The sequence below is a fragment of the Mustela putorius genome, unplaced genomic scaffold (genome assembly GCF_011764305.1).
Source record: "Mustela putorius furo isolate JIRA1106 unplaced genomic scaffold, ASM1176430v1.1 tig00000695_pilon_pilon_pilon, whole genome shotgun sequence".
NCBI lineage: Eukaryota > Metazoa > Chordata > Mammalia > Carnivora > Mustelidae > Mustela > Mustela putorius.
The window spans coordinates 4,896,285-4,908,379 of record NW_025421447.1 but is presented as its reverse complement, the minus strand read 5'-3'; the positions used below and the strand labels follow the sequence as shown (position 1 = coordinate 4,908,379).

General features: G+C 51.7%; 1 protein-coding gene across 2 annotated transcripts in view; it reads left to right on the top strand.

The window, feature by feature from the left end:
- The window catches only part of ANKFY1 (ankyrin repeat and FYVE domain containing 1), a 74,588-nt gene that overhangs the window by 39,409 nt on the left and 23,084 nt on the right, over nucleotides 1-12,095 (top strand). For both annotated transcript variants that reach the window (XM_045083154.1, XM_045083155.1), the window contains 5 exons: nucleotides 805-954; nucleotides 2,190-2,355; nucleotides 8,109-8,313; nucleotides 9,590-9,658; nucleotides 9,873-10,072. In XM_045083154.1, coding sequence (XP_044939089.1) covers nucleotides 805-954; nucleotides 2,190-2,355; nucleotides 8,109-8,313; nucleotides 9,590-9,658; nucleotides 9,873-10,072 — 790 coding nt within the window. The remainder of the gene's footprint in view (nucleotides 1-804; nucleotides 955-2,189; nucleotides 2,356-8,108; nucleotides 8,314-9,589; nucleotides 9,659-9,872; nucleotides 10,073-12,095) is intronic.

Here is a 12,095-nt window from a genome sequence, read left to right as displayed (position 1 = left end):
TGACCTGAGCCGAAGGCAGAGGCTTTAACCCACTGAGCCACTCAGGTGCCCCTGTTCTTTGCATTTTTATTTATTTATTTATTTATTTATTTATTTATTTTTATTTTTTTTAAAGATTTTATTTATTTACTTGAGAGAGAGACAGTGAGAGAGAGCATGAACGAGGAGAAGGTCAGAGAGAGAAGCAGACTCCCCATGGAGCTGGGAGTCCGATGCGGGACTGTTCTTTGCATTTTTAAAAGAATCACACCTAGGGCTCTGTTTTATGAGCTAGTTTCTGCACATGGTTCTGTGCTTAACAGTATTGTGAGGAAAGGTGTCTAAAATAATAGGGTTGTGAAGAATTGAGACAGGAATGGTGGTCTTTCTGCTACGATAAATAAAAATTTAGAGGTTTGCGGTAGTGGAGACTGCCTGTTATCAGCGGGGACTCCTCTCTGGAAATTCTGATGAACTCTGAGCTCTCATCTTTGTAGGGGTACAGACGGCATACCCCCTGGAGGGCTCCTGGCAGCATCCTGGGTAGGGGTCAGGGTTGCTGTCCTGTGTCTGGAAGGCATGGTGGGGTGCAGTGGATGGTTCTGGCCCTGGGTCCTGGCTTGGACACTTACTCCCTGTGCGAACCAGAGCAGGAGTTCCTGAGCCCCTTCGTGCTGTCCGTCCTTCTGTGTCATCCAGAGAGGGGGAATGCTACACTCTCTTTAAAGAAGGGACAGACACCTTCTGAGGGCTTCTTCATGAATGTCTGTTGTCGCTACTGCTGACGTGTCGGGTCTGCTCTGCTTTCAACTGTCCTGCCCTCAGGATGACCTGCGGAAGGAGGACTTCAGTAGCATGGGTGCCCAGCTGCTGTACAAGATGATCAAGTCCAAGACCGAGTACCCGTTGCACAAGGCAATCAGAGTAGAGAGAGAGGATGTGGTCTTCCTGTATCTGATCGAGACGGACTCACAGGTACTGACGTGCTTTTGCCCAAACAAACCTGCTTGTTTTTCTCTAAAATGTCCCTCACTCCTTCAGGCCGTCACTGGCATGGTCTCTCATGTACCTGTGTCTGTGCCATCTGAGCTTTTCCTCTGATGCTCCTGAAAACCCTTTCGGCCTTGGCCCGTTGGCCGTTTCCAACGCGGCTTCCACGTGTGTAGGTCATTGCTGGAGCAGTACCTGACTTCCAGGTGCCAAAACCTGCTTCAGTTTTCTTTTGCTGCTGTAAGAAATTGCCACAAACCTAGGGGCTGAAATCAGCGTGGACAGGTCATCTTGAAGCATTTTTGGTTGGGAGTCCAGGGCGGGCCCATGTACGTTTGGGGAGGCGGCAGGGCGGGGTCCTTCCTGGAGGCTGGCGGAGAGAATCCCTTTCCCGATTGTTTGGCACGGTGGCAGAGTTTACTTCCTTATGGTTACAGGACAAGTGTCCCCATTTTCTTGCTGGTTCTCAGCAAGGGGCTCTTCTGGATCTCAGGAAGCCACTACATTGCTCCCTCTTCTGGCCGGGACGGTGTGTCAAGTCCTCGCATCCCGTCTTTCTGACCTGCTCTTCTGCTTCCCTCTGTCCCTTCTCAGGACACGTGTGACCAGCTGGGTCCCTCCTGGGTAACCCAAAATGCATTCCCTCAAGGTCCTTAACCTTAATGACATCTTCAAAGTCTCTTTTGTTGGGGATCGTGGTACAGCTCCAGGGACTAGGACAGCGACATCTTCAGGGGCTATCACTCTGCTGACCGCAGTGCCCAGTGAAGAAGTACATTGCTTCTGACAGAGGGGAGCACAGCATGCTTTGTCCTGGGTGTCTGACGCCCGGGGAGTCATCCTGCTCTGTGGGGAATTTGATACTAAGCCATAGTCTCTTATGAAAATGTTAGCTGTTCGCCGTCGGGCTGTGACCCTCTGCCCTGGCCTTTGTGCTCCCACAGCAGTGTCTCCATTTCCATTTTGGTCCTGTACTGTCTTCCGCTGTGTTTGTGTCTGCTCTGGGATCCCTGCTAATTCTTTGTTCCCTGGGAGGCTTGTGCCCCAAGGAGGCCTGAGAAAAGTTCGTGAATTTATTGGGACTTGGAGAGTATGCAGTGTTAGAGCACTAAATTCAGTATTTATATAAAAAGATGGTATGTTAGAGTCCAATTGGGAGAGATTGAAATCAGCTGTATTCACTACTGACTGGGCACTAATTTACAAATTTGTGTGTGCAGCTCCCTGGAAAGCTGAACGAAGTGGACCATAATGGAGACCTGGCTCTGGATCTCGCCCTGTCACGACGACTGGAGAGTATTGCCACCACGCTGGTTAGCCACAAGGCTGACGTGGACATGCTCGACAGGAACGGCTGGAGCTTGTTGCATAAAGGAATCCAGAGGGGTAGGAAGAAGCGGTATACCTTGTCTTCTTCTCTGCAAGCAATTTTACTTTCATCTGGGTAATTCTCGAAGATGCTATGACCCCGTGGCACACATTGTGAAAAGCCTTTTCCGGCTGCACATGATGAGAATCTGTGATTGGTGGGTAGGAGGACCTGGGGCTTGCGCCGTGTTCTTAGGCTCTTGTGGGGTCAGCAGTGCCCCCGGAGGAAGGGCCAGGGAAAGGGAACCTCCAGAAGGACCTTGAAGCTGTATGCCACGGACGTGCATCACTCTCTCGAGGACTTGTGGCAGGAGGACTTTACTTGTATCAGGGACTGTGAGAGGGAAAGGATCAAAACCACGCATGTCTAGACACACTCTTGGCTTCAGAATGTTCAGTTGGACGGGTTAGGCTTCTGTCCTGGCAGAGTGATGCAGCTTCATTTGTTCTCGGAAGGTTCTGGAATTGTAGCTGTATTGAGAGTATGTTGTTCATCGTGGGAAGAATATGGAAGTGATAGAATTAAGGTCAAAACATTTTAATCTTAATGCTACAAGGGAAAAAAGTACTAGTCTTTTTTGTTTTATTTTTCCCATTTTCCCATGGCCTTACTGATTTTTAAGTCCCAGACGGGTCCTGCTTGCGTCCACTTTACAGTAGTCGTATCTGACAGGGTGAGACGCGGTCTGGAGGCAGCGTTCCAGCACGGAGTGACAGCTCTCCCGACTGCCAGAAGCTTCGACTTGTAGATGACCTGAGTGAAGTACTTGGCCACAGCCACTCTTCTGTTTACGTGTGGACGGCAGGGACAGAACGCACTGATCTCCGCACGTCCGAGCCCTGTGCATTCCCCTCTGCGGTCATGCGACCATCATGACTGCGCTCTGGTACCATGCTCTTTTTGTGCCGTTACACCATCGTTCTTACATTTGCTGTTGCCATTCATTCGCATGTTCTGTTGCTCACAAGTTGCTCCTGGGTGGTGGAATGTAGTCACTTCAAATATGGGCCTGTGGCAGCTGTGGCTTTGCTCTTTTTGGGCAAAGGTTTTAGTAAAAATATCCCTCAGAGCCATGTGTCAGTGTTGGCTGGCGGAGAGGAAAATGTTGCTCATCAGCGGGAAGGAGCTCCTCGGAGAGGATGTCAGCGCCGAGAGCAGACGCGTTTCCCGGGTGGCGCTCCGCACAGTGTGCAGCCGTTGGGCACTTGGCGCACCGGGCGTGTGTGCAGTGGGGAAGGTTCCCACCACATGGGGAATTATTTTTCCCATACTGTGTGGTGTCTGAGATGTTTGTTTTGGAAACAAATACACTTGTTACTAAAAAAAAAAAAAATCCCAGAATTCTATTTCTTTTCTCTTAGGGAGTTAAATTCTTATGTGTGTTGAAAAAGCATCTTGGGCGAGTTATTAAATATTTTGGTGATTGCTTAGTTACGAGAGTTGCCAAGAACTGGTGATGCCTTTCTGATGCTTGTTTTCAGGCGCCTTAATCTTCCTCTCTGAATTGGTCCGTTGCCTGAGAGCCTGTGTGTGCCAGCGTGGCCTGCATTGTCCTGATGCTTTCAGCCTGGAGAGCGGGGCTTGGTGTGGCGGGCCGAATGCTGGCGCTGGAGTTTGGGTGTGCTGGGGTTTGGATCTGGACTCGTGTGCCTGCTCGGGGACCTCCGGTCCGTCTCTCAGTCGCCACTGGGTCTCCACTCCCTCTTGTGCAGAGTGGGGATCCTTGTCGTTTTCTAGTGTCGGCAGCCCGTGCGGCACGGTGACTGCCGGGTGGTGGGCGCAGCCCCTGGCTGCTGAGCCACCATCAGCTCCAGTCCCCATAGGGCTCTTTCCCTCTTCCTTCTGTAGCCTGCGCCGTCAGGCTGTGGACCTTCCAAAATGACTTCATTGAGTAATGTACTTCATTTTACCTGTTGGCCTTACTCGAAGTTCATTGCCATTTGAACAAAGATCTCTGTTTTGAGAGATGTGGGCTTGCTTCTGGGTGCCCACCGGAATCTGTGCCAGTCAGTTCCGTGAAGAATGACACGGGCAGCCGGTGTCTGTGGGCGAGTCCGTGGGAGGCAGACAGGTGGCCTGAGGCGAGAAGGTGACTCTCGCTGTTCAGGCGCAGCTGGCGCACAGCGGTGACCTCGTAGTAATCGGCGCCGTAGTTCTGCTCGCTGCTCGCGGTCCATTCACAGATGGCGCCACCGCCGGGGGCCACACGGGGCTGGCTGTGTTCGTGGCGAAGTCACTGGTTCCCTGAACACAGCCCTGCTCCGGAAGCTGCACAAAAGAGCTTTGTGTGGAGTTTAGGTTTGATGTTGCTGCTGTTAGGGATACGCTGATGTGGACAAGCCATGTTGGTGAGGCCTCGTGCACCTGCTGTGCTGCTGGATGAGGACGAGGGAGTGACCGACTTCCAAGTACCAGATAGTCTCACTGTGATTGTTGCTGGTTCTTTCTTTTTTTTAAGATTGTATTTACTTATTTGACAGAGAGCGTGTGAGCAAGAGGGAGCATAAGCAGGGGAGTGGGAGAGGGAGAAGCAGGCTCCCGCCGAGCAGGGAGCCTGACTCAGAGCTCTATCCCAGGACTTGGGGCCATGTCCTGAGCCCAAGGCAGACGCTTAACGACTAAGCCCCCTAGGCCTCCCCTATTGTAATTGTTTTTGGTGGAAATCTCTGTAAGATGTGTTAGAAGTTTTCTTCCTGACAGAAACTTTATAAATGGTGTTTTTGGTATTTTCCATTCTCTCCCTTTGCTCTGCTCTTTGATGGCCATCGTCTTTTCCCTCTAGACTGTGCACCCACGGGCTTTCCTTTAGTGGAAAACGTCCCCAGTTTTCAGTGTCCAGGAACTCCTCGATAGCTTCTTGTGTGGGGTGCATGCGTTTATGTGCATATGTGTATATAAGTAAGATAAAAGTCTTTGGCTCTTGATAATCAAGTAAGTCTAATCTAAAAGCTCTAAGTCTTTTAAGAGGGCTTAAGACAGACCGTTCCATTTCATCGTCCCTCTGCAATCCCTGTGCAGGCGGTGGTTGGGTGTCCTCGACCCTCGCTTCTGTGGGCCATCTTGCCTGGTCGACCCTCTTTGTTTAGTGTGTCCAGGCTTCTCCGCACGCTGTCCATGTTTCTCTCTTAGTCTGGAATGTGTGCTGAGCTTGAAGGCGTGAAACCCCAGCCCTTCCCCCAGTATCACGCACCTTGTCTTCTCATCTTGAGGCCCTTTGTCCCAACAATCCTGAGTTTTCTTTCCAGAAGTGGCTTTGTCTGGGATATTGTATTCTGTTGCTAATGTTTGTACATATTCTCTCTTAGACGGAGTCTCTGGGGGGCTGGTTTGTACCTCTCCGTGTACGCACGTGTGAATAGTGAAGGCCCCCCCCAGCGTGGCCTCAGACCCGCGCGTTACCGTCACGCTCAGAGTGCTGCCGTTGGCCTGTGCGCAGCAGTCTGAATTTTGGTCCTTTGCTCATGATGTCGGTAAAGATTGCTCTTTCCCCCAGACCCCGGGAAAAAACGGGGGGCTAAAGAAGAGGCTGGTTAGAGAAATCTTAAGGTGCCTGAAGTCATAATTGATAGAATCAGAGCCAGTCTGTTGAAGTGGGACCTGGTAGCCTTGACCGGCCAATCCGTTTTCTTCCCAGACATTCCCCTGGTGCCTGTTTTACATAAGATGGAGCAGGCACAAGTTAGATCAGATGCGGATTAGTCAGCAGCTGATTGGCCTGTGGCTGCCGTGTACCTCCATGCCAGGGCTGATATTCTCTGGCAAGATGGTCCCTTGGAAAGAAAGTACAGAGCCCGTGTCAGGCTCTGCGCTCAGTAGGGAGTTTCCCTGAGGATTCTGTCTCTCCCTCTCCTGCTACCCCGTCCCCTGCTTGCACACGTGTGTGCGCATGTGCTCTCTCTCAAATAAATAAAATCTTTTAAAAAAATGAGCACGGGAATACAGATAACACTTGAGAATTTTGCCACTCTTGAAACCTTAAGCCTTATTCTACACGTTGAGACTACAGAGTATAGTTGAAAATTAATGATATTGCAAGATATAGAAGAAAACTTGGCATAAATGACTTTGAAAAGAGAAAATTGTCATCTGGAGGTTGGGATTCAAAGGAGTGTACGTCTATCTCCAGCACTCACAGAATCGGACACAGAAGAGCATGTCTGGATGCAGAGACGAAAACAGGCCGTGCAACGGACACCGGCGTCTGTGATGTGTGTAGCCGAGTGGTTCTGCAGTGCCTTCAGCCGTGGGCGTCCACCCCCAGACTCCGCACGTGTGGAGTAGGAAGTCCACTGTCACGGCGGGTGCTCTGCATTCGGGGGCGCTGCCCACTGAAGAAGGGTGTGATTTTCAGGAAATTTATCCTGTAGACCTAGGTGAAGTGGGGACAGAATCCACAGAAAGTGTCCCTGAATCTTGCTGGGACGACTTAGCCAAGTCCTGAGTCACATCCACCAATTACACCTCGCCCGGCAGGGGAAGGAGGCAGGGAAAGGATGTTTCCTCTGGAGGACATCCCTGTAGTGAGCTCCTCCGTGCCCCCTGGAGGTTCCCTCCCACTGGGCAGAGTGCCTCGAAGCCACCGCCCTGCCTTTGTAACTGGGTGGCTTCTTTGTTCACAGTTCAGTAGCTTAGGGTGCTTTGCTGCCCTGGCCTTCTTGTCTTTCCTTTTCTTTCTTTAGTATTTTATTTATTTATTTATTTGAGTGAGAGTGAGAAGCACAGGTGGGGCGGGGCGGGGGGTGGCTAGAGGGAGAGGCTGACTCTGCGCTGAGTGGGGAGCCCCATGCACTGTGTCTAGTGAGTGCTTTTTGCTTGCTTTGAGTTGTAAATGGAACCAAATCCAAGGAAGATTGAATTGTAAGTGATCTTAGAGCAAATTTAATTGCTCAGTCCCTGTCAACCTCCCGGTTAACTTGACAGGCGTACTTTAACTGCTTTTCCACAAATATTTTTGACTTGAAGTCATCAGATTGCTTGGTTCCAAGTTTAGCCGTGCATTTGCAGAACTATATACCTTTAGTACTGTCATGCATACTTAATTCTTGGTAGTTTCCGTGTTTCCTCGTAGACAGCAGTTTAAGCTGCCAGAGTTACTGGATCTTATGTCCGTTACTCTGAATTAGTTTGGTATCTGTACATGGTCCCAGGCAGACTCTTGCACCTGCAAATGCTCCAAGACTTAGGGAAGTGGAGGGGACTGAGGAGGAAGCTTTGTTTTGACAGCCACTTAGTTTACTTTGTGGAGTATTTGTAGAGCGATGTGTACAGAGTCTTGGTTCAGATGCTCAGATGGAAACTTCTTGTCGAGACTGTCATGTCCATGCATAGTAGGTGGCGAACATGTCAGGGCCATCCTCCGGTCAGGAACCTGGGTGTGAGTGCAGCAGATTGGCGGTAGGAGTGGACTGTGGTCAGGAAATGAGAGGGGCATGGATTGTGCTGGGGAGGAATCTTGAAGCTATCCTTGAGAGCTGATGGCAAGGGAGGTCTGTCAGCACAGAAGCCTGCTGTGCTTGGGTAGTGCCCTGGAGGCGAGCGGCAGGGCAGAGGACAGCAGTGAATCAGAATTGAATGAAGCCTTTGGAGTTCAATGATGTGACTTCCCGATCTAGGTGACAGGTTTCCACTTAGAGGTGTCCCTAAGGTTCTGCCAAGAACCGTTGCCCGATGTCCCTTCTCTTTGTCTGCAGTTTTTCTGACTTTCTGAGGACCAGAATAGGCCAATAGGTCTTGTCGTGGGTGACCGTTGTCTCTGTTGTTTGTTTTCCAGGAGATCTCTTTGCTGCCACCTTCCTCATTAAGAATGGGGCCCTTGTCAATGCTGCTACATTGGGTGCCCAGGAGACACCGTTGCACCTTGTGGCATCGTGCAGTGCAAAGAAGCACTCGGCAGCTATGATGTCTGAGATGGCCCAGATCGCAGAGGCCCTTCTGCAGGCCGGCGCCAACCCCAACATGCAGGACAGCAAGGGCAGGTGAGCGCCATGTCCACAGAGGTGTTCTGTGGGGCACACAACGGCACACAGCTACACAGCTAGCAGTTGGTGTCTCTGCCCAGGCTCCTTTGTTGGACTGATGAGAGGCATGACTAACCCAGGGGCGTTTGGGGAAATATTTCCGCGCTTGGAACTGAGGTCCATGGACTTGTAAGCAGTTTGTATCTTGTTCGGGGGCTCACCGGTCCAGCTCCTCCAAGGGCACTTTGTCCCAGCGTCCTCATCAGAGCTGGTGGGGTACCGGGAAGGGGTGGCGCACCCCATCTGAAGGCAGTCTGTGGTAATTCCATGAGGTCTGGGCGTGGGGAAGTCCTTTGGGTTAGGCCTGGTTCTCGCTGCGGGTAAGGACGCCGGCTCCCTTCGGCTTTCCACAGCATGTCTTACAGCTGTTCTCCTGTTTCTTTGTCCTCTGCCCAGAAGTGCCTTGTGGAGGATCCCCTGTGGTTCTGAGTCTACGGAAGGGCTGCCTCCCCACTGGGGCGGCCATGTGGGAGGAGAGAAGGGACCTCTAGCAAGTGGGCCCCACTCTCTGTAGTCACGGCTCAGTATTTTATACCTTGGAAGAGCCTCTCACAGATGGAGGACAGAGCTTCGTGCAGTTGTTGGAGTGGGAGACAGCTGTGTGTGGAGGGACCCCGCAGTGAAGACAGATGGGTCTCTGGGACCCCACTGTTGTGTGACGGTTACTTTATTTCCCCAAGTGATTGCTTCCTTTTCCTCTTGACTCTGTTGACTCTGACTTCCTCCAGCTGCAGCACCCGCGGGCGGCGTGTGCCTCTGAGTTGGGTGCTGGTGTGGGGGGGGGGCTTCAGGGCCCGCGAGGGCTGAATAAAGGCCGTGAAGGGCAATCAGAAGTGCCTCCTTCAGTCCCTGCCTGTTGGCACGCGGTGTCTGAGCATAACCCAGAGTTACAGGAAGAAAAACATTTGCTTGCGGACTCACGGAGGGTAGGTGGCGAGGAACACACCCTCACGTGTAGGGACTGCTGTTTCCGAACGTGAGGAGCTGCTCAGTGAGGGTCAGCCGTTCACTGGAGGGAACCTTACAGATCTCCCTTCTGTGGGTTCCTGTTCTCTTGGCCCCTGGCTAGATGGAGCCCTAGAAGCAACTCCATTTTCATTCTTAGAGACTCATTCGTGCTTTTGGACAGCTGTTTTCCAGGGCACAGAGAGCCTCTGTTGCAGAAATGCGGGGTTCTCGTGTTGTCCTGAGCCGTGCCTGTTCTGCGCTGACCCCGCTTCTCTCTCGTCCCCAGGACACCCCTGCATGTGTGCATCACGGCCAGGAATGAGCACGTCTTCAGCCAGCTGCTGCAGTGCGAGCGGTACGCGCGGGGCACGGCGGGAGAGCAGCGGGGAGGGTGGGATGACGCGTGAAAAATCGTTCTCGTCCAGTGTCCTCCAGTGTTATGAAGGTTAGTAAGTAAGAGCCGGACGAGCAGTGGTCGTTCCAAGTGTGCAGAAAGGGAAGGTGAGGCTGTGGCCGGTCGGGGTCTGCAGCGGACCGTGTGAGCTGTTGGCGTGGCTTCCTCACTTCAGGCTGGATCTGGAGCTGAAGGACCATGAGGGCAGCACCGCCCTGTGGCTCGCCGTGCAGTACGTCACCATGTCCCCCGACCACTCCGTGAACCCCTTTGAAGACCTCCCGGTGGTGAACGGGACCTCCTTTGACGAAAACAGCTTCGCAGCCCGACTCATCCAGCGCGGCAGCAACACCAACGCCCCAGACACGGTCACAGGTGATGCGGGGGTGCCCCTGCGCTGGGGCCCAGGAAGCACCACATCCACGTTTGTACCAAATGGCATGGTCTTATGAGATCATCTGCGCTTTTCACTGTAGTAACAGCCCGAGTTATTTTTTTTGACATCAGGCTTCTAGCAGTTTAGTGGGACTCTGGTCTGTGAGGCAGAAACACTCCGTTTACTGGGTGTTGGGGGCGTCTTTGCAGGGCTCCAAAGCTGCTTTTTTTTTTTTTTTTAAAGATTTTATTTATTTATTTGACAGAGAGAAATCACAAGTAGGCAGAGAGGCAGGCAGAGAGAGAGAGAGAGGAGGAAGCAGGCTCCCTGCTGAGCAGAGAGCCCGATGCGGGACTCGATCCCAGGACCCTGAGATCATGACCCGAGCCGAAGGCAGCGGCTTAACCACTGAGCCACCCAGGCGCCCTCCAAAGCTGCTTTTATGTGCTTAAAAACCGTATCCCTCAGGATTTTGGTTTTGCTGGGTTATAGCTGTGATGCTTAACGTTTTAGAAATTAAAACTGAGAAGTTTGTAGAAGTTGTGTTAGCTTAAAAAATAACAAACCGTTCTATGTTTAAGATGGCTTTATTTATTTATTTTTAATGAAGAATGATGTTTAAAACAAAATTAAGTGGGAGAGTGACTGGTTTTCTGGGTCTGCATCTGTAGTCAGCGTTTTGAGACAAGTTGTTTCGGTGAGAGCGTGGGAAGGAAACACACCCTGACGTGTTGACGTAGCTGGAGGAGGGCGGTGCGCTCCCCCGGGTCTGCAGCGAGCAGAGTGACCGGGCTGTAGCTGAGAGTCCGTCGCAGCGTGGGGCCTGGAAGCGTGCCCACCAGCTGCTCGTACTCTGTGATGCTGGACCCGCGACCCGTCTGCCTGCGAACGGCTCTGCTCCCAACGTGGTCCGGTCACACCGTGACTTGGTCATTTGAAAAGTGCTGGTTTGCGGAGTTAATGGCGTCTTCAAACGCGTTTGTATCTCAGAATGACGTGTCTAGTGTCGCCACTGATCGCATCAGAGGAGACTGTTGTCTTCCGGTATCGATTAGCAGTCAGACCTGCAGTTTTCGATTAAAGTTTCCCAAATTCTAATCTTTTTTTTTTTTTTTTTTTTTTTAAGATTTTATTTATTTATTTGACAGACAGAGATCACAAGTAGGCAGAGAGACAGGCAGAGAGAGAGGAGGAAGCAGGCTCCCCGCTGAGCAGAGAGCCCGATGGACCCTGAGATCATGACCTGAGCCGAAGGCAGCGGCTTAACCCACTGAGCCACCCAGGCTCCCAAAGTTTCCCAAATTCTAATACTCACTTGAAAGATCCACATTTTATCATCCGGCACAAATACTGCCGGTTGTCATTAGAGAGAGAGGCTCGAGTTTGTGCTCCTTCTCAGGAGAGTGTCTGTCAGCTGCTCAGTTTGGGGAGCCGCGGCCATGAGTCCGGCCCCCTTGCCGGTGAGTCCAGCCCGCTGTGGGGCCCGCTGCGCCACCGCTGTGGGTTTGCGCGCACTGCTGGCTTCCTCACGCAGACACTTCTCCTCTTTCATGTGAGTATGTGTTTATCTTGTGCTTCTCTGCTCAGACTTTAACTGCTGAATGAATATCCTTTTGTTGGATTGTCCCCCTTACAAAGGAAATGTCACACCGTTCTGAAAGGACGGGGACTTGCTGAAATTTAAGAAATTTAGTAATTTCTACTGCTTTATCAAGAACCCGCCCCTTTCTTGGCTGGTGCGTGGTGGTCAAGAGCACTGTGGGGACTGTGGGTTCGTGCTGGGGCCGCTGTCACTCGCGCTCAGGCCTCAGCGTGACCTGCCAGCCATACCGGTGAGCATGGGCACAAGCGAACATCCAAGGGTGGTGTTATGGGGACAGTTTTGACATAATGGGCCCCTGAAAGACTCAGGAACCCTCAGGAATCCAGCGACCACAGTTGCAAAGCCACTGTTGTAAGGTGGATATTTCCTTGATCTGACTTAGTAAGTTGTGCGGATATTTTAGGAAGGGTCCCTTTGTG